The 19,589-nt window shown below is 40.6% G+C and overlaps 1 protein-coding gene across 5 annotated transcripts in view; it reads right to left on the reverse strand.

The window, feature by feature from the left end:
- The window catches only part of LOC139754203 (macrophage mannose receptor 1-like), a 140,952-nt gene that overhangs the window by 81,290 nt on the left and 40,073 nt on the right, over window positions 1-19,589 (reverse strand). For all 5 annotated transcript variants that reach the window (XM_071671433.1, XM_071671438.1, XM_071671437.1 and 2 more), the window contains 7 exons: window positions 15,812-15,972; window positions 13,250-13,786; window positions 11,068-11,186; window positions 10,605-10,759; window positions 3,160-3,255; window positions 1,963-2,081; window positions 1,062-1,168 (listed from right to left, as the gene is read on the reverse strand). In XM_071671433.1, coding sequence (XP_071527534.1) covers window positions 1,062-1,168; window positions 1,963-2,081; window positions 3,160-3,255; window positions 10,605-10,759; window positions 11,068-11,186; window positions 13,250-13,786; window positions 15,812-15,972 — 1,294 coding nt within the window. The remainder of the gene's footprint in view (window positions 1-1,061; window positions 1,169-1,962; window positions 2,082-3,159; window positions 3,256-10,604; window positions 10,760-11,067; window positions 11,187-13,249; window positions 13,787-15,811; window positions 15,973-19,589) is intronic.

Raw genomic sequence — 19,589 nt, forward strand, 5'->3', positions numbered from 1 at the left:
ATATATATATATATATCAACTGACTGTTATATTTCTCTCTTGTCTCTCCCCTGCACTTGGGAACTTTTCGTGTTTCATTTTCCCCGTGGACTCATAGGAATATCTTGATCACGCGCAAAATTGTGATCCTTTCCACTATATATATATATATATATATATATATATATATATATATATATATATATATATATATATATATATATATATTATCCTTGGGGATAGGGGAGAAAGAATACTTCCCACGTATTCCCTGCGTGTCGTAGAAGGCGACTAAAAGGGGAGGGAGCGGGAGGCTGGAAATCCTCCCCTCTCTTTTTTTTTTTTTCCAAAAGAAACAGAGAAGGGGGCCAGGTGAGGATGTTCCCTTAAGGGCCCAGTCCTCATCCTCTGTTCTTAACGCTACCTCGCTGATTCGGGAAGTGGCGATTAGTATAAAATATATATATATATATATATATATATATATATATATATATATATATATATATATATACATGAGAATCTAACATCATGACTTATCATGAAGTATATAGAGGCCATATGGTTGTGGTTATAGTTATCATACTCGTATTATTACATGCATGACAACTTCATTTACTTAAAATAAACAAAAACAGCTGATCTTAAGTCTTTCTTAAAATTACTCTGAAAAACAGACAAACAAATAAACAAACGGGTGATACAGAAATGGGATTACAGTCATCAAACTCTCACACTACTGTCAACCAAGACACCTGACAACTACAAAGAAACACAAACAACCGTAGGGAAACAGCTGGTATGTAAACGGTACACAAACAGCTGTTACATATGCAATTGGTAGTAAAACATCTGGTATGTAAGCAGTTGACAGTTAAACAACTGGTACACAGAAAGTGGTAGGTAAACCGCTGTTACGTAAGCAGGATGACCTTGATTCTGGCCTCAGTGCCAGTTCCGTCTCATCTGACATAAAAAGTAGATGGTAGGAAAACAGCTGGTACGAAAGCAGTTAGTAGGAAAAAGCTGGTACGTAAGCAGTTAGTAGATAAATAGCTGGTGCGTAAAGAGGTGATACATACTCATATATTGCAGTCTGCTCTTCAGCACTGCCAATGCTGGCTAGATGGCCACCATGGGAGGAACACCAATGCTCTCCCTCATGCCAAGATAACGGCTCAGGGAACACCTGTTGCAGTGGGACAATGGTCAGGACGCATTGCTAATATGTAGCCACACAGTGGGCTGTTCAGCGTTGAGGGATGGAAGTTGTGAGTGCTCTCAGTCTGGCCATATATGTCAGCATATGTCCTCTTTTTCTATAAAGATATTAAGCAATTGCTGCAATATAATGCATGTCCCTTAAAAACGACATTATGACCTTGGGTATGATGGCCTGGCCTCTGACTTCACCGTCAAGGGTTAGAGTGAAACGCTAGGGCGATATACCCAAAGGCTGTACCATCGTCCTCAGAGGTTGTACCGTTGTGCCCAAGGTCTATACCATTGTTCTCCGTGGTCGTACCTTCGTGGTCAAGATTGGTGTAACTGGTGAAATTTCAGTTTGATTCTGTTATCTCTCTAACTCTGGCCACGATCTCTCTACCGGTGCTATTTTCATGACATAAAACTCCCCAAGTACCTTCCCGTTATGCTTAACATTTTTCTTTCATACCAGACACTCAGAACACATTCCAAAAAAGTTAATTATTCAGTCAATTGTTTTATGTTTAATGATCGTTAAAGGTAACAAAGTCACAAACTTCTCCAGCAGCTCAAACATCATTCTCAGGTTAAAAGTTTGGTCCAACAACCATTACCAGTCATGTATTCATCGCGTTCTTTCTAAAAAAAAAAAAAAAAGATTCTTCATCTTTCCTGTCACCATTTTACAATATACATATATTTCCTGCCACACACATCAGCAAACTCTGCTCATAGATCCCCCACCTTGAACAAAAATAACAAACAAAATATACTAACATGTGGACTTACTCTATAGCAGCGGGTGCCTCGATGGTCCCAGCCATAGGCGCAGTGTGCAGGAGGCGACATTGGGGACGAGAGTGTAGGAGGGATGTAGTCGTCGCGGTCATATTCACCTGCAGCAAGTGTTGTCTTGACGGAGAAGCAGTGAGAGGAAGGATAGCGGGGATATCCGGAGAAAATTAAACGGTAGAGGAAATATGGAAGAAACAAAAAAGAAAAAAAAGAGGAAAGAAATTGGTAAAGAAAGGAAGTGAAGCATATGAGTGAAATGAAGTGATGAGATAAAGGATCTGTCTATCTACATAGATAGATCTTTTAAGGGAAGACAGAAATATAGCAAACAGATATAGAGGAGGACAGGATGTATGATAAATGGATGAACAGATGACAGAAGGAAAACAAAAGAAACAAATAGCTATAGAAAGGACGTGAAGTGTATAGAGGAAGAAAAGCGACAACATGAAAGGAGACTCAGAGGAAGAGATAAGTATTGCAAAAGAACAAAGAATAAGAGCAATAAAGTCTTCATTAAAGTGGAGGAGCAAACAGGACAAACAAAAGGTGTCTCAGAAAGATAATATTTGGGTCTTTCAAGGCAGTTGTAAAGGTGATACAAACGTGTGCAATGTGGAGATGAAGCAAGTTGTCAAAAAAGACACAAAATGATATAGTGACAAGGTTATTCATGAGCGTTTGTTGCAATGAAAACTTGGAGGATTCATAAAAACATGAAAGAAGAAAATGCTTCATTAAGAAAGAAGGGTAGACAATCAAACGGAGCAATAACAAGCACTAGAATGGCAAGATAACGACAGGAGGAAGTAGAAATTACGAAATGAATACAAGACGAAAATGACAAGTAAATTGCTTATGGTAAGAAAAGGAAAGGATTTCGCATAATAAAAGTAAAGAATTTTCTAAACCAGCTTTAAAGAAGAATCATTTCAACAACAGATAAACTGATCTATGAACAGATTCAATAAATATGAACACAGAATAACGAAACAAGATTACTAGATAAGCATACAAAAAGAAAAGCTCTACATTTCCTGAAAACAAGCACAACATAATTCAGTACGATAGAGTTGAATAATTTCATTAGGATTAGGAAGACACAAAATATATATATCAACTTACAACCTGACATGCACCACAAAATATCCTAGGAGACAATTTCTTAGTGCATCTTACATATAAACTGCAGCTCATCCTCGCAACTTGTCACAATCCACAACCCAGGGTTCGTTTTCTCTCCGGAAGTAGCAACGCAGGCGCCGTGATCAGAGGCTGCATATATTAGGCTGTGTTAGGATACTTACATATTTGTTAGCACATTTACATAAGTCAATCATAGGCTCCATATAGGCATATTAGGCCTGTCAGTCAGTGTTGTGTCCCTGGGCATAGACACCTGTTAGGTTCATAAGGCCTGTCAGTGAGGATTATTGGCAGAGGGCAATGTCCCCGGACATTATTACCCCCGTTATGCTCATTAGGTACGTCAGTGAAGGCCATGTCCCCAGACATGACACCCCTGGTAGTATGCTTATTAGGCACGTCAATGAAGGTCATGTCCCAGAAATGGACGACCCAGATAGGACCTCCGTGGTGTACCGATTACCGCTGCTGACTGTAAAGCACTCACGTGCAGGCCAGGGTCGAGCGCATACGTTTGAATCCTGGTTGCGACAGTCAGTCCATAGTCAACACAGTTGTTCATCCTCCATTACGTGTTGTTCGATAAATTGGGTACTTGGCTTAGGCTAAGATATGCAAAAGGGGCGGGGGACTGGAAATCTTCCCCTTCTTGTATTTCATCTTCTAAAATAGGAAACAGGAGTCAAGCGGGGAGTGCTCATCTTGCACGAAGGCGCAGATTGGGGTGTCTGAATGTGTGTGGATATAACTAAGATGAGAAGAAAGAAGATATAGGTAATATGTTTGAGGAAAGAATCCTGGATGTTCTGGTTCTGAATGGAACGAAGCGGAAGGGTAAAGAGGAAGAATGGTTTGGAAACGTCTTGGAAGTAAAGTCAGGGGTTCGTGAGAAGACGAGTTAAGGAAGGAGTAGCTCTACTCCTGAAGCAAGAGTTGTGGCAGTGTATAATATAGTGTAAGAGTGTAAATTCTAGATTGATGTAGGTAAAACTGAAAGTGGGTGGTGAGAGATGGATGATTATTGGTGCTTATGCACCTGGTCATGAGAAGAAAGATCGTGAAAGGCAAGTGTTTTGGGAGCAGCTGAATGAAAGTGTTAGCCGTTTTGGTGGACGAGACCAGGTATTAGTGATGGGTGATTTGAATGCGAAGGTGAGTAATGTGGCAGTTGAGGGTATAATTGGTGCGCATGGGATATTCAGTGCTGTGAATGGAAATGGTGAAGAGATTGTGGATTTGTGTGCTGAAAAAAAGAATACTGGTGATTGGGAATACCTGGTTTAGAAAAGGAGATATACACAAGTATACGTGTGTGGGTAGGAGAGATGGTCAACGAGCATCAATAGATTACGTATTGATTGATAGGCGAGTAAAAGAGCGACTTTTGGCTGTAAATTTGCTGATAGAGGTGGGATGTCTGACCACAATCTTGTGCAGGCGAAGGTAAAGATTTCTAGTGGTTTCCAAAGAAGAGGAGAGAATCTTGGGGAAAAGAGAATCGTGAGAATAAGTGAGCTTGGAAAGGACACTTGTGTGACGAAATACTAGGAGATTGAGGGTAGAATAACAAAAGGTGCGAGCAAATGAAGTGAGGGGAATGGGTGAGGAATGGAATGTATTTAGGGAAGCAGTGATGGAGTGATCAAGAGATGCATGTGGCATGAGAAAGGTGAGAAGTGGGCAGATTAGATAGGGCGGTGAGTGGTGGAAGGAAAAACTAAAGTTACAAGTGAAAGAGAAAAGAGAGGCGTTTGGACAGTACTTACAAGGAAGGAGTACAAATGACTTGGAGACGTATAAGCGGCAGGAGGTCAGGATGATGATGCAAGAGTTGAAAAAGAGGACAAATGAGCATTAGGGTGAGAGAGTATCATTTAACTTTAGGAAGAATAGAAAGATGTTTTATAAGAAAATAAATAATGTGCGAAAAACAAGAGAACAAATGGGAACATCGGTGGATGGGGAAAGGAGGAAGTGATATCAGTTTGTAATAGAGTGAGGAGGAGTATCTTGAAGGATTGTTGAATGTGTTTGATGATACAGTGGCAGATGTAGGGTGTTTTGGTCGGAGAAGTGTGCGTATTGAGAAAGTCAGAGAGGGTGGTTTGGTAAAGAGAGATGTGGTGATGACAGCCTCGTGGATGATAAAATCCGGCAAGGCGGCAGGAGTGAATGGTATTGCAGTTGAATTTATCAAGAAAGGGGGTGACTGTTGTTGATTGATTGGAAAGGATATTCAGTGTATGCATGGATCACGGTGAAACGCTTGAGGATTGACGGAATGCATGCATAGTGCCATTGTACAAAAGGAAAGGGAATGAAAGTGAGTGTACAAACTACAGAGGCATAAGTTTGTTGAGTACACCTGGAAAATTGAATGGGAAGGTGTTGATCTAGAGGGTGACGGCACGTACAGAGCATCAGACTGGGGAGGAGCAGTGTGATTTTAGAAGTGGTAGAGGATGTGTGGATCAATTGCTTGCTTTGTAGAATGTGTCTGAGAAATACTTAGAAAAACAGATGGCTGTGTATGTGGTATTTATGAATCTGGAGAAAGCATATGTTGTGTTGAGAGATGCTTTGTAGAAGGTATTAAAAATATATGGTGCGAGAGGTAAGCAGCTAGTGGCAGTAAGAAGTATTTATCAAGGGTGTAAGGCATGTGTACAAGTAGGAAGTGAGGAGTTTGATTGGTTCCCAGTGAAGGTCAGTCTGCGGCAGAGATGTGTGATGTCACCATGGTTATTTGATTTGTTTATGGATAGGTTGGTTAGGGAAGTAAATGCAAGAGTTTTGGAGAGACGGGCGAGTATGCAGTCTGTTGGGAATGAGAGGGCATGGGAAGTGAATGAGTTGTTGTTCGCCGATGATACAGCACTGGTAGCTGATTCGAATGAGAAACTGCAGAAGTTGGTGACTGAGTTTGGAAAAAGAGTGTAAAAGGAGAAAGTTGAGTAGATGTGAATAAGAGCTAGGTTATTAGATCAAGCGAGTTTGAGGGACAAGTTAGTTGGGATTAAGTTTGAATGGAGAAAAACGGGAGGAAGTGAAGTCTTTTCGGTATCTGAGAGTGGACTTGGCAGCGAACCATGGAAGAGGAAGTGAGTCATAGGTTGTGGGAGGGAACGAAGGTACTGGGAGTGATGAAGAATGTATAGAAAGAGAACGTTATCTCGGAGAGCAGAGATGGGTATTTTTGAAAGAGTAAGAGTCTCAACAATGTGATCGAGTAAGTAATGAAAGGGTAAGAAAGATGTGTGGTAATAATAGGAGTGTGGTTGACAGATCTGAAGAGGGTGTATTGGAATGTTTTGGACATATGGAGAGAATGAGCGAGAAAAGGTTGATAAAGAGGATATATGTGTCAGAGATGGAGGGAACAAGGAAAAGCAGGAGACCAGATTGGAGGTGGAAAGATGGAGTGAAAAAGATTTTGAGCTATCGGGGCCCGAACGTGCAGGAGTGTGAATGGCGTGTACAGAATAGAGAAAATTGGAACGATGTGGTATAATAGAGTCGACGTGCTGTCAATGACTGAACCAGGGCATGTGAATAAGTGTGAGCGGATGTGGCCCTTTTTCGTTATTCTCCTGGCGCTACTTCCTTGACGCAGGGAGTGATGATGCTGTTTCCTATGGGTGGGTTGGCGCCGCGAATGAATAAAGGCAAACGAGTATAAGTATGTAATATATATATTATCTATTTATTTATTTTGCTTTGTCGCTGTCTCACGCGTTTGCGAGGTAGCGCAAGGAAACAGACGAAAGAAATGGCCCAACCCACCCCCATACACATGTATATACATACACGTCCACACACGCAAATATACATACCCATACATCTCAATGTACACATATATATACACACACAGACACATACATATATACACATGCACACAATTCACATTGTCTGCCTTTATTCATTCCCATCGCCACCTCGCCACACATGGAATAACATCCCTCTCCCCCCTCATGTGTGCGAGGTAGCGCTAGGAAAAGACAACAAAGGCCCCATTCGTTTACACTCAGTCTCTAGCTGTCATGCAATAATGCCCGAAACCACAGCTCCTTTTCCACATCCAGGCCCCACACAACTTTCCATGGTTTACCCCAGACTCTTCACATGCCCTGATTCAATCCACTGACAGCACGTCGACCCCGGTATACCACATCGATCCAATTCACTCTATTCCTTGCCCTCCTTTCACCGTCCTGCATGTTCAGGCCCCGATCACACAAAATCTTTTTCACTCCATCTTTCCACCTCCAATTTGGTCTCCCACTTCTCCTCGTTCCCTCCACCTCCGACACATATATCCTCTTGGTCAATCTTTCCTCACTCATTCTCTTCATGTGCCCAAACCACCCTCTTCTGCTCTCTCAACCACGCTCTTTTTATTTCCACACATCTCTCTTACCCTTACATTACTTACTCGATCAAACCACCTCACACCACACATTGTCCTCAAACCTCATTTCCAGCACATCCACCCTCCTGCGCACAACTCTATCCATAGCCCACACCTCGCAACCATACAACATTGTTGGAACCACTATTCCTTCAAACATACCCATTTTTGCTTTCCGAGATAATGTTCTCGAGTTCCACACATTCTTCAAGGCTCCCAGGATTTTCGCCCCCTCCCCCACCCTATGATTCACTTCCGCTTCCATGGTTCCATCCGCTGCCAGATCCACTCCCAGATATCTAAAACACTTTACTTCCTCCAGTTTTTCTCCATTCAAACTTACCTCCCAATTGACTTGACCCTCAACCCTACTGTACCTAATAACCTTGCTCTTATTCACATTTACTCTTAACTTTCTTCTTTCACACACTTTACCAAACTCAGTCACCAGCTTCTGCAGTTTCTCACATGAATCAGCCACCAGCGCTGTATCATCAGCGAACAACAACTGACTCACTTCCCAAGCTCTCTCATCCACAACAGACTTCATACTTGCCCCTCTTTCCAAAACTCTTGCATTCACCTCCCTAACAACCCCATCCATAAACAAATTAAACAACCATGGAGACATCACACACCCCTGCCGCAAACCTACATTCACTGAGAACCAATCACTTTCCTCTCTTCCTACACGTACACATGCCTTACATCCTCGATAAAAAAACTTTTCACTGCTTCTAACAAGTTGCCTCCCACACCATATATTCTTAATACCTTCCACAGAGCATCTCTATCAACTCTATCATATGCCTTCTCCAGATCCATAAATGCTACATACAAATCCATTTGCTTTTCTAAGTATTTCTTACATACATTCTTCAAAGCAAACACCTGATCCACACATCCTCTACCACTTCTGAAACCACACTGCTCTTCCCCAATCTGATGCTCTGTACATGCCTTCACCCTCTCAATCAATACCCTCCCATATAATTTACTAGGAATACTCAACAAACTTATACCTCTGTAATTTGAGCACTCACTCTTATCCCCTTTGCCTTTGTACAATGGCACTATGCACGCATTCCGCCAATCCTCAGGCACCTCACCATGAGTCATACATACTTTAAATAACCTTACCAACCAGTCAACAATGCAGTCACCCCCCTTTTTTTTTAATACCAAAAGGGGCGAGAGCTTGAGGGTGGGAACCCTTCTTCTTGTATTTCAATTTCTAAAGGGTGGAACAGAAGGAGCCAAGCGGCGAGTGCTCATCCTCCTCCAACGCTCAGGCTGGGGTTTCTAAATTTGTGTAGATGTAACCAAGGTAAGAAGAGAGGAAGGATAGGTAGTATGTTTGAGAAAAGGAACCTGGATGCTCTGGCTCTGAATGAAACAAAGCTCATGGGTAAATGGGAAGATTAGTTTGGAGATGTCTTGGAAGTAATTCCAAGGGTTGGTGGAAGAACAAGAGCTAAGGAAGGAGTAGCACGATTTCTGATGCAGGAGTTGTGAGAGAGTGTGAAGTGTATGGAAGTAAATTCTAGACTGATGTGGGTGAAAATAAAGATGGATAGCGAGAGATGGGTGATTATTAGTGCTTATGCACCTGGCCATGCGAAGAAAAATCATGAGAGATAAGCGTTTTGGGAGCAGTTATGATATAAGAGACCAGGCGTTAGTGATACGAAGGTGAGTAATGTGGTAGTTGAGGTGTAATTAGGGGGCATGGGGTATTCAATATCATGAATGAAAATGATGAACAGCTTACTGAACTGTTTGCTGAAGAAAGACTGGTGATTGAGATTACCTGGTTTAAAAAATAGGGACGTGCACAAGTATAGTATGTGACTAGGAGAGATGGTCAGTGGGCATTACTGGATCACATATTAATTGATAGGCGTGTATAAGAAAGACTGCTGGATGTAAATATGCTGAGAGACGCAGCTGGTGGTGTGCTATGTCAGCTTCTAAAGACTAATTATTTTTGGAAAGTTTAAGGCAATGTCTTCTAGTTCTTGAGTTTATCTACTCCTTCCTCACAGAGAGTATGGGTATAAACAAGCCTCCCTACAATAAGTGAACATATAAACAATAAACTATGAAAGTAAATAAATACAGTTGTTGCAGTAACAATGATAATAAGTAATTCCCTATGCAATTATTTATGATATTAAAAGTATCCCCCTTTTAAATCTAAAAAAATTAAGTGACAATCCAGCGAAAACATATACTTTCAAAATATATATAAATTAATCAATCATTTGATAAGGAATGTTAAACAAACCAAAGCACATTTAGAGGAACTACAGTAACTAATTTAATATAGTATTGCATATTAGAAGTAGTACAGACACTAAAATGAAATAAATCAAAGAATATTCAAATTGTAGACATTTAGATATCCTTGGCAAACATCCAACAGTAAAACTCTTGGCAAAGTCTAACAATGACACCCATGACATAATCTATCAGCAACACTTTTAGCATACATCTAACAATGACGCCCTTGGCAAACACTGACAGTGGCACCCTTGGCAAATATCTAAGAGTGACACCCATGGACAACATCCAACACTGACATTCCCGGCAAACATCTAACAGTGACACTCTTGACAATCATCTTACAGTGCCACCTTTGGCACACATCTTGCAGTACCACACTTGACACACATCTTACAGTGAACCATGGGTGTAATCAAACATTGTCTGACGGTGACAACCTTAGCCCACATCTGAGTGGTAACCTTAGCCCACATTTGAGTGATACTCTTAGCCCACGTCTGAGTGATACTCTTGGCCCACGTCTGAGTGATACCCTTGGCCCACATTAGAGTGATATAATTGAATCACATGTAACATCGCTCCTGGCACAAATCTAACAGTGACATCCTTACATCAAACAGTGACCCCTTTATACACACCTAACAGTGAACAGTCCTCACAAGCAAATCAAATGTAATGAAATGCAACGAAACTGATTTCCATACATCTTAAATAATTTTGAAGCAATACTGACGAGACCCACTTTAGATTAAGTCAGGAACAACACTTGTCATCTGGGACTGACCTGGTTCAAATTCATCCCAGTTGGTGAAGTCGAGTGTATCGCTGTTAACCCATGAGAAGCCGATTGACCCATCCACTTCTGTGGTGCCAGAAAGGCCAATCCAAGCGCGACCTTTCAGTTCCCCTAAATAGGTGGAGACGAATCCAGATTCGAATCTTTAAGAAAAATCATGATTTCAGATACCAGCTCCTGATACTTTTCAGATGCGTTGTTCTAATCATTTCTGAGAATATCTATAACAACAAAAGTACATACAGTAGAGATATTTTGAGTCTAGAATATATGAATATTTCTTTAAATACATTTGAGCAATCTCAAGTCCGTAGTCATCTATTGCAGCATTAGCCTGGAGAAGGATAACTGGTTCTCTAGAAAAACACAAGTTAATCTGGCAGTATCTGGACCAGAGTACTGCAACACTCTGCTACAATATGACGATCAGCAATTCCCATTTGTAACCCACCTGTCATTCAGAACAACAAGATGTGCCCCTCGGGATTCACACGCAGCTTCCGCCCTGTTCCACGACTGCGGGACGCCAGGGATTATACTATAGCAGGATCCTTTATAGGCTTCGTCACCCTGTTGAGAATGAGGCATTCTGGTATTGACATTCATTTTGTGAAGCATATCTTTAAATAAAAGAACCTTGCAGTTTTTTTTATTCATAGCATCAAGAAAAATATCTATGGCAACTTTAGGAGACAAGCAAGTCCTGTACAACTGAGCGTACAAAGATGCAGTGAGGAGTGCACTGGAGAGGCTTCGCTTCTCAGAAAACGTGTACCTCAAAATTACTGAGCAACCGATCCCAAACACTTCCTCTGGTAACATTATTTACAATACTTGAGCTGTCATCGATTCTTTTACTGCAATTTCTTCCGTGGCTAGTTTTCCTTTTTGTACTTTCTGCTGTACAGTACTACTAGATAGCTTCTTAAGGAACAACCTATCTACCGCACCGCCATACATTCTGCATGACCATGCCAATCAAACAGGCTTTCATCAAGGAGTTTTTCTGATGATATATTTGTACGACCTTCACATCAATTTTCTTTATTCTCTGTGTCCCCCTAACTATACAAGTTTTCCATCTCTGGTGCTATCCTCTACTTATTCTGACCAATATAGACTTGAATTTCACATCCACACACCAGAGGTGAGACAAGTACTCCTTCATGTAAGTGTCTCGAACAATCTAACGTCTTTTATCTGTAGACACACCGAAGAAGTTACCAGATGCACGCTGACTAACCTCTGTACACAGTGCCAATAATTCACCGATTTTCTTGGCAAGAAAGAAATTGCTGGCTGCTAGCGTGATATATTTTCCGGAGAAATGCGTAATGTTGAGCGAGATGATTGTGCAGTACGATGAGCGATATGAAGAGGAAAAATAGCGGGGTTTGAGTGTTTATACCAATGGAAAATAACATCTACCTTTCCCCATTGTCACACAAGGGTTCGTTTTTGTTGGAGTGTTTGTTCAGTATAAATTCGAGTCCAAAAGTCTGTGACCAGCTGGTAAGCGGCCCTCCAACCCTCCGCAGGAGCGAGCAGACGAAGGCCTGAACCTGAGTCTTCTATTACTTATCAAATCAAAGCATTACTGCATCTCCAGTTTGCTGTAATATGTGAAATTGTAAACTTTTACGGCTTTACACTGAAAATCCCTCAGTAATTGTGTACATTAGGGGTCCCTGTCATGCGCCAGCTTAGACGAGCCGAGTACCTTGTAAACACAGGTTGGTTACTCTTCTTTTACCATGCGTTTCCTTGTGTATGTTATGTTTTGCCAGTCTAACTGATGAGTATGAATTGCGGATAAAGTTTTCTTTATATTGGTTTGTCTGCTAGATGTATAACTTGAGTATAAGTGAAGTGTTGTGTATAGCTACACATATTTTGTTACGGGATTAACTGCAGTGCTGTTGTGTAAAGTCTGTTATCCTATTGATTTGCTTCACAGTTTTCCTTTTCTTTTAGATTTTTTTTTTCAATTTTAGCTTTTTACAGTCATCTTCACTCACCTTTGCTCATAAATGCCTAAACTTATCCACTACTTTCTGGTGTATACCATTCAACGTGATACTACGATCTGACATCCTATCTCTGAAAAACTCAAGTTTTACTTTAATATGCTTTCACTCAGCGTCCTTCGCCTTGAGCTTTCATGAAAACGAAGCTACTTTCTATCTAACTCTTCTTTCAGCTCAGCGTCATCGGCATACTACAACTGTTTTACCAAGATTTGATCTCTTTTATAAACGCGTTCAACAACCATTATGACCACGCAATCTTTAACTCTTAGATTTTTTCCTTTTTTTCAGAACATTTTCAGCGCACAAACTCCCTCCATTTCATAAACCTATGTTGTGCTTTGTCTGTATGGGATTCACTAATTCTCTTAACACGATCAGTGACTATTATACTCCTTGCCAACCATGCTTGGAAGATTTATTCCTCTACAATTCTTAATGTCACTCTTATTCCCCTCACCTTTATACAAGAGAATAAACAATAATTGTAATGCAAAATGGGTGACTACCATTAACAGTTAATGATTAGACAAAAGATTTGCAGAAATGGTATGGGCAATAATCATGCTGTCCCAAACAGCTTAGCATGCACCAGTGAGGCCTTACCAGTTCACAGCTCTTGGTGAGAGAGCCTATAGGTGTTATGGTTTCTTTACGTCTGCTTCCGTCTGTTCTATTAGCAGTGGAATCAGGTGTGGTTGAAGTTGGAAGATATTCATCAGTAGTGGTTAATGGAGGTTGTGACATATTAAGCGGTATATTATTTGCATTTGAGCTGTCAGATTCCACAGTATCGGCAGCATTTGAAATTGATAGGTATTGTTGAGTGTTTTTAAGATCTTTTCCTAAGTTAACCTCTGAGACATATGGAATACCACGTGAAGATTTAAAAGTATTCCTGAATCTATGGTGTAAAAAATCTAGAGAGACGGTAGGAGGAGACATGGTGAACGTTCTTTGTTCAGGTATACGTAATAAAGGGTGATGCATGAACTTGTGTACCTCATTGTTGTGATAAGAAAAACGTGAGTGAAAAGGGGAAGAGAATTTAAGAGAGAACGATGGTTTAGAAAAATCAGAGTGATCTTGGGTGATCCATGGTTTTCTCTCAAAGTCAGCAAACCTTTTTCTACGAGATGAGCACTGAAATAGAAGATAGGTCACACGTGTCATTTATCACTATTATGGGATATATCATGACCTATAATCTTACTGAAAGCACTGTGGCATTCAAACAGACATGTAAGTGAAAATACATATGATAATAGCAGATGATGAGTAATTCTGCAGCCATCACCAAGAAATAATAGAATTATATTGTTCACGTCGTAATAATTGTCTAATAATCAAAGTAAATATTCACCTGAAACAAAAATGTCTCATCACTAACATTCGGGTACTGAATGCTAACTAAAGAGAATGTCAAATGAATTTGAATACCGGTGGTCAAGATAACGGAATCAAGTAAACATTACAGATAATCAAGGAATGGTTCATTAGATACTTGATTTCATCCTACAATTATCCAACTTATTTCTATCAAACATCTCATAAAGTATATATTGATGAAGACCTATTCATTTCAAAACAAGCAGTATGCATAATCACACTGTGAATAAAATGGTGGAAGACTCAAACTCGTCCAAGAAAATGGCAAACAAGAAAGTCAGAGAGAACATGATACAGGAAATTACGTAAATATTCACAGAAAAACTGAAAGGCATTTACGTTAAAGCAGACGTTAAGATGGAGATTATATTGCTGAAAATAGCAAAAGAAACCCTAAAGACTTTATAGTTAGGTTAAAAGTAAGTCATTATCAGTCATTTGGTCCATTAATTACAGAAAACGGCGTTTTGATTCAAGACAATGAAGCAATAGCAAAGATCTTAAACGATTAGTTTTATCATTCGTATTTTTTACTGAAAACAGTTCATGTTCCAGATCCAGTGACAAGAGGAAATAATTCAACGTATAGTACGTATCATCCATCAGCATGATGTGGAGGACAAGTAAATAAAAAGGCAGTTCGTGATAAATTTTGTCCAAGAAGAATAAATGGGGTTAAAAATGATGTAGTCTATTCCTTGAGTGCGCTTTTCCGTAAGCCACTTTCTACGGGGAAAGTTTGAGAGGATTAGAGGTTTCCCAGTTTAACTTCCTGCTTGAATTATTGCCAGGTAACTTAGAGTCCATGGTAAGCGAACCTATAGAAACCATCATCATGTTCTGAGAATGTAAGTTGATGAGAGCAACAGCTTTACCTACATCATACATGTTGATTATATCATTGAAGAATTCAAAAAGATTTGGCGTACATAAACGATTTCCTGGAATTTCAACCCATGCTGTGAATCGTTAATCAAATGTCTGTCTTTACAGTTATTTACAATTCAGTTTCAAGTGATGGTTTCCACAAGTTTACCAAGGTACTACAAACGCGAAGCTAATATGGGTGATAATCTTAAGTTGCCTTTTTTGAATAACGGCAAATTTCCAATCTTCCGGAACTTTTCATGTGGCAAGTGATCTGTTAGAAAGAGCAGTTAAGAGATGAACCATCCCAATTCTAGCTTCTTATTCATTCCTTTCAGATTCGTATGAAGAATTATTGCTTCATATACTTTCATTCTGTTTAATGATGATAGTACATCTTGAAAGTATGCCAGTACCATGCAAAATGTTCCCTCAGCTATGGGTCTTGGTCTGAAACGTGAGCTGTATCTTTAGTCGTAAAATTGGATGAAAACGTTAATCATATAAGATCTTTACTATGGCTTCAGTATCTTGAACCAGTTCACCGTTTTCTGTAGTTGATGGTTTATCTGACTAAGTAATGACTTCCTTTTGCTTCTAACATGACTACAAACTCGTTTAGACTTTCTTTCGCTATTACCTGGAATATATGCTGACGTTTTCTTTGACGTATGCATTCTTCAGTTTTCTACATATATTTGCGTTACTTCCTCCACAATGGTGGTTCTTGCTTTTTCTTTTTTTCATTTTCAAAACAACAAACTCTGTATTTCATTGTTCCACTAACGTAACGTAACGTAACTTAGTCCCGGAAAATTACCATCTGTTACGCACTGGCACATGTGTATCGTTTTCTAATCTGAATTTCTTACTGAACCTTTGCCAGACTAAGTCCTTATGGATGAAACTCACCTTAATACAGTCGGTGTTAGCTGGGTGAACGTGCTGTGACTGTTTAGATTTCTTGCAGATATAGTATTTGTACCCTTCACAGTCGCCCAGGTTCCAGGAACTATGGCCATTTAACTCATAGATTGTGGTAAATCGGCCACAGGTGGGGTAATGCATAAAAGCTGAAGACAGAAATAGATTGACGTGAGTCGCAACACGAAATGAAAAAAAATCTTATTTGAAGTACCTATCGCGGGATAAAGTTGAAAAAAAAAAAGATAAAGCAATAAGTAATTGAAATATAGAGAGAATTATGAAACTGAAAAAGAAAAGACAAGGGAAAGTATTTATGAATTTTTGAAATGGTGAAAAAACCTGTCTTTTGAAATGTGAAAGGTCATAGTTATTGGGAAAGACATGAGAAGCAGAGAGTTCCAAGGCTTCAACGTGTACGGAAAGAAGCAGGTATCAAAACGGCCCACCCTTGAGTTGCTGATGTCCACACAATAATCGTTTGACGCAGCCTTGCCGAGTATTGTGTAGTCTAGCTATTGGTGTAGGCATACAAGCAGCTAGCTCTCAGGAGCAGAAACCAAGGTAGTACCTATATGAGAGGGAAAGTGAACCAACATTGCGGCGTTGGGCAGGGTCAAGTTTGGAAGTTAGCCTGGGACAGTTTATGAGGCGGATCACTTTTGACTCAAAACTGTCAAGTAAGGATACGGAGGTAGAACCACCCCAAATGTGAGCGCAGTGCTCCATACAAGGACGAATCATTGCCTTGTATAAACGGAGCAACTGTTCAGAAGAGAAGCTTCAACATCTGAACAGGACACCCAGTTTCTTTAAAAGAATTAACAAAGAACTCTCCACTTTTAAAACTTAGCGTACATTTCAACACAACTCTCAGGACTTGATTCTCAATATCCTTCCTTCTCCAGTTAGGTCCCCCGGTTCTCCTTGTTCCCCCCGCCTCTGCCACGTATATCCTGTTTTTCAACTTTTTCCTATTCATTCTCTCCATATGTCTAAACCACACACCATATATTCCCACACATCTCTCTTAATCACTCATTACTTAAATCAATCAGATCACCTCACGCCACATATTGTCCTCAGACATTTCATTCCAAAGCCACCCTCCTTCGCACAACCCTATTGATAACCCATGCCTTGCAACCATGAGATATTGTTGGAACTCCTATTCTTTCAAACGTACCCATTTTTGCCCCATGAGATAACGTTCTCTCTTTCCACACATTCTGCATCGCTCCCAGAACCTTCGCCCCCTCTCCCACCCTATGACTCACTTCCGCTTCCATAGTTCTATCCGTTGCCAAGTTCACTCCCAGTTATCTAATTCACTTCACTTCCTCCAATTTTCCGCCATTCAAACTTTCATCTCAACTAACTTGTCCCTTAACCCTGCTGAACTTAACCTTGCTTTCATTCACATTTACTCTAAAGTTTCTCCTTTCACACCCTCTTACAAACTCAGTCAGTAACTTTTGTAGTTTTTCACTCGAATCAGCCACCATTGCTGCATCATCAGCGAACTACAACTGACTCATTTTCCAGACCCTCTCATCCCCGACAGACTGCATATTTGCTTTTCTCTCCAAGACTTTTGCTTTTACCTCCGTCACCACCCCATCCATAAACAAATTATACAACTATGGTGACATCACACACCCCTGCCGCAGACCGATCTTTACTGGGAACCATTTACTCACGTCTCTTCCTATTATTTCACACCTCTACCCTTGACAGTAACTTCTCACTGCTTTTAGCAGCTTACCTCCAACAGCATATATTCTTAATACCTTCCACAAAGCATCTCTATCTACCCTATCATATGCCTTCTCCAGATCCATGAATGCCCCAAAGAAATTCATCTGTTTTTCTATGTATTTCTCGCATAGATTCTTCAAAGCAAACACTTGAGCCACACATCCTCTACCACTTCTGAAACCACACTACTCCTCCCCAATCTGATGCTCTGCACATGCCTTCACCCTCTCAGTCAGTACCCTCCCATAAAAACTAACAGGTATACTGAACTAACTTATGCCTCTGTAGTTTGAACACTCACCTTTATCTCCTTTACCTCTATACAGTGGCTCTATACATGCATTCCTTCAATCTTCAGGCACTTCCCTATAATCCATATATACATCGAATTTCCTCACCAACCAATCAACAACACAGTCACCCATTTCTTAATAAATTTAACTGCAATACCATTGACTCCCGCCCTTTTGCCGCAAGGCTTTTACCACCTCTTATCTCTTCCCCAAACCACTCTCCATGAGTCTCTCACTTCGCATTCCATCCCGACCAAACCCTCTGCCACTCCATCATCAAGCACATTCAACAATCCTTCAGAATACTCATTCCATCTCCTCACTTCATTACTACCTGTCATCATTTCCCCTTTTGTCCCCTTCACCGATGTTCCTCTTTTGCTTTCTTGACTTTCGCACATTATTTACCTCTTTCCAAACATCTTTGAATATATATATACATATATATATATATATATATATATATATATATATATATATATATATATTTATTTATTTTGCTTTGTCGCTGTCTCCCGCGTTTGCGAGGTAGCGCAAGGAAACAGACGAAAGAAATGGCCCAACCCACCCCCAAACACAATGTGTATACATACACGTCCACACACGCAATTATACATACCTATACATCTCAATGTACACATATATATACACACACAGACACATACATATATACCCATGCACACAATTCACACTGTCTGCCTTTATTCATTTCCATCGCCACCACGCCACACATGAAATACCATCTCCCTCCCCCCTCATGTGCGCGAGGTAGCACTAAGAAAAGACAACAAAGGCCCCACTCGTTCACACTCAGTCTCTAGCTGTCATGCAATAATGCCCGAAACCACAGCTCCCTTTCCACATCCAGGCCCCACACAACTTTCCATGGTTTACCCCAGACGCTTCACATGCCCTGATTTAATCCACTGACAGCACGTCAACCCCGGTATACCACATCGATCCAATTCACTCTATTCCTTGCCCGCCTTTCACCCTCCTACATGTTCAGTCCCCGATCACTGAAAATCTTTTTCACTCCATCTTTCCACCTCCAGTTTGGTCTCCCACTTCTCCTCGTTCCCTCCACCTCCGACACATATATCCTCTCGGTCAATCTTTCCTCACTCATTCTCTCCATGTGCCCAAACCATTTCAAAACACCCTCTTCTGCTCTCTCAACCACGCTCTTTTTATTTCCACACATCTCTCTTACCCTTACATTACTTACTCGATCAAACCACCTCACACCACACATTGTCCTCAAACATCTCATTTCCAGCACATCCATCCTCCTGCGCACAACTCTATCCATAGCCCACGCCTAGCAACCATACAACATTGTTGGAACCACTATTCCTTCAAACATACCCATTTTTGCTTTCCGAGATAATGTTCTCGAGTTCCACACATTCTTCAAGGCTCCCAGGATTTTCGCCCCCTCCCCACCCTATGATTCACTTCCACTTCCATGGTTCCATCCGCTGCCAGATCCACTCCCAGATATCTAAAACACTTTACTTCCTCTAGTTTTTCTCCAATGAAACTTACCTCCCAATTGACTTGACCCTCAACCCTACTGTACCTAATAACCTTGCTCTTATTCACATTTACTCTTAACTTTCATCTTTCACACACTTTACCAAACTCAGTCACCAGCTTCTGCAGTTTCTCACCTGAATCAGCCACCAGCGTTGTATCATCAGCGAACAACAACT

This window comes from Panulirus ornatus, chromosome 16 (genome assembly GCF_036320965.1).
Source record: "Panulirus ornatus isolate Po-2019 chromosome 16, ASM3632096v1, whole genome shotgun sequence".
Taxonomy (NCBI): Eukaryota; Metazoa; Arthropoda; class Malacostraca; order Decapoda; family Palinuridae; genus Panulirus; species Panulirus ornatus.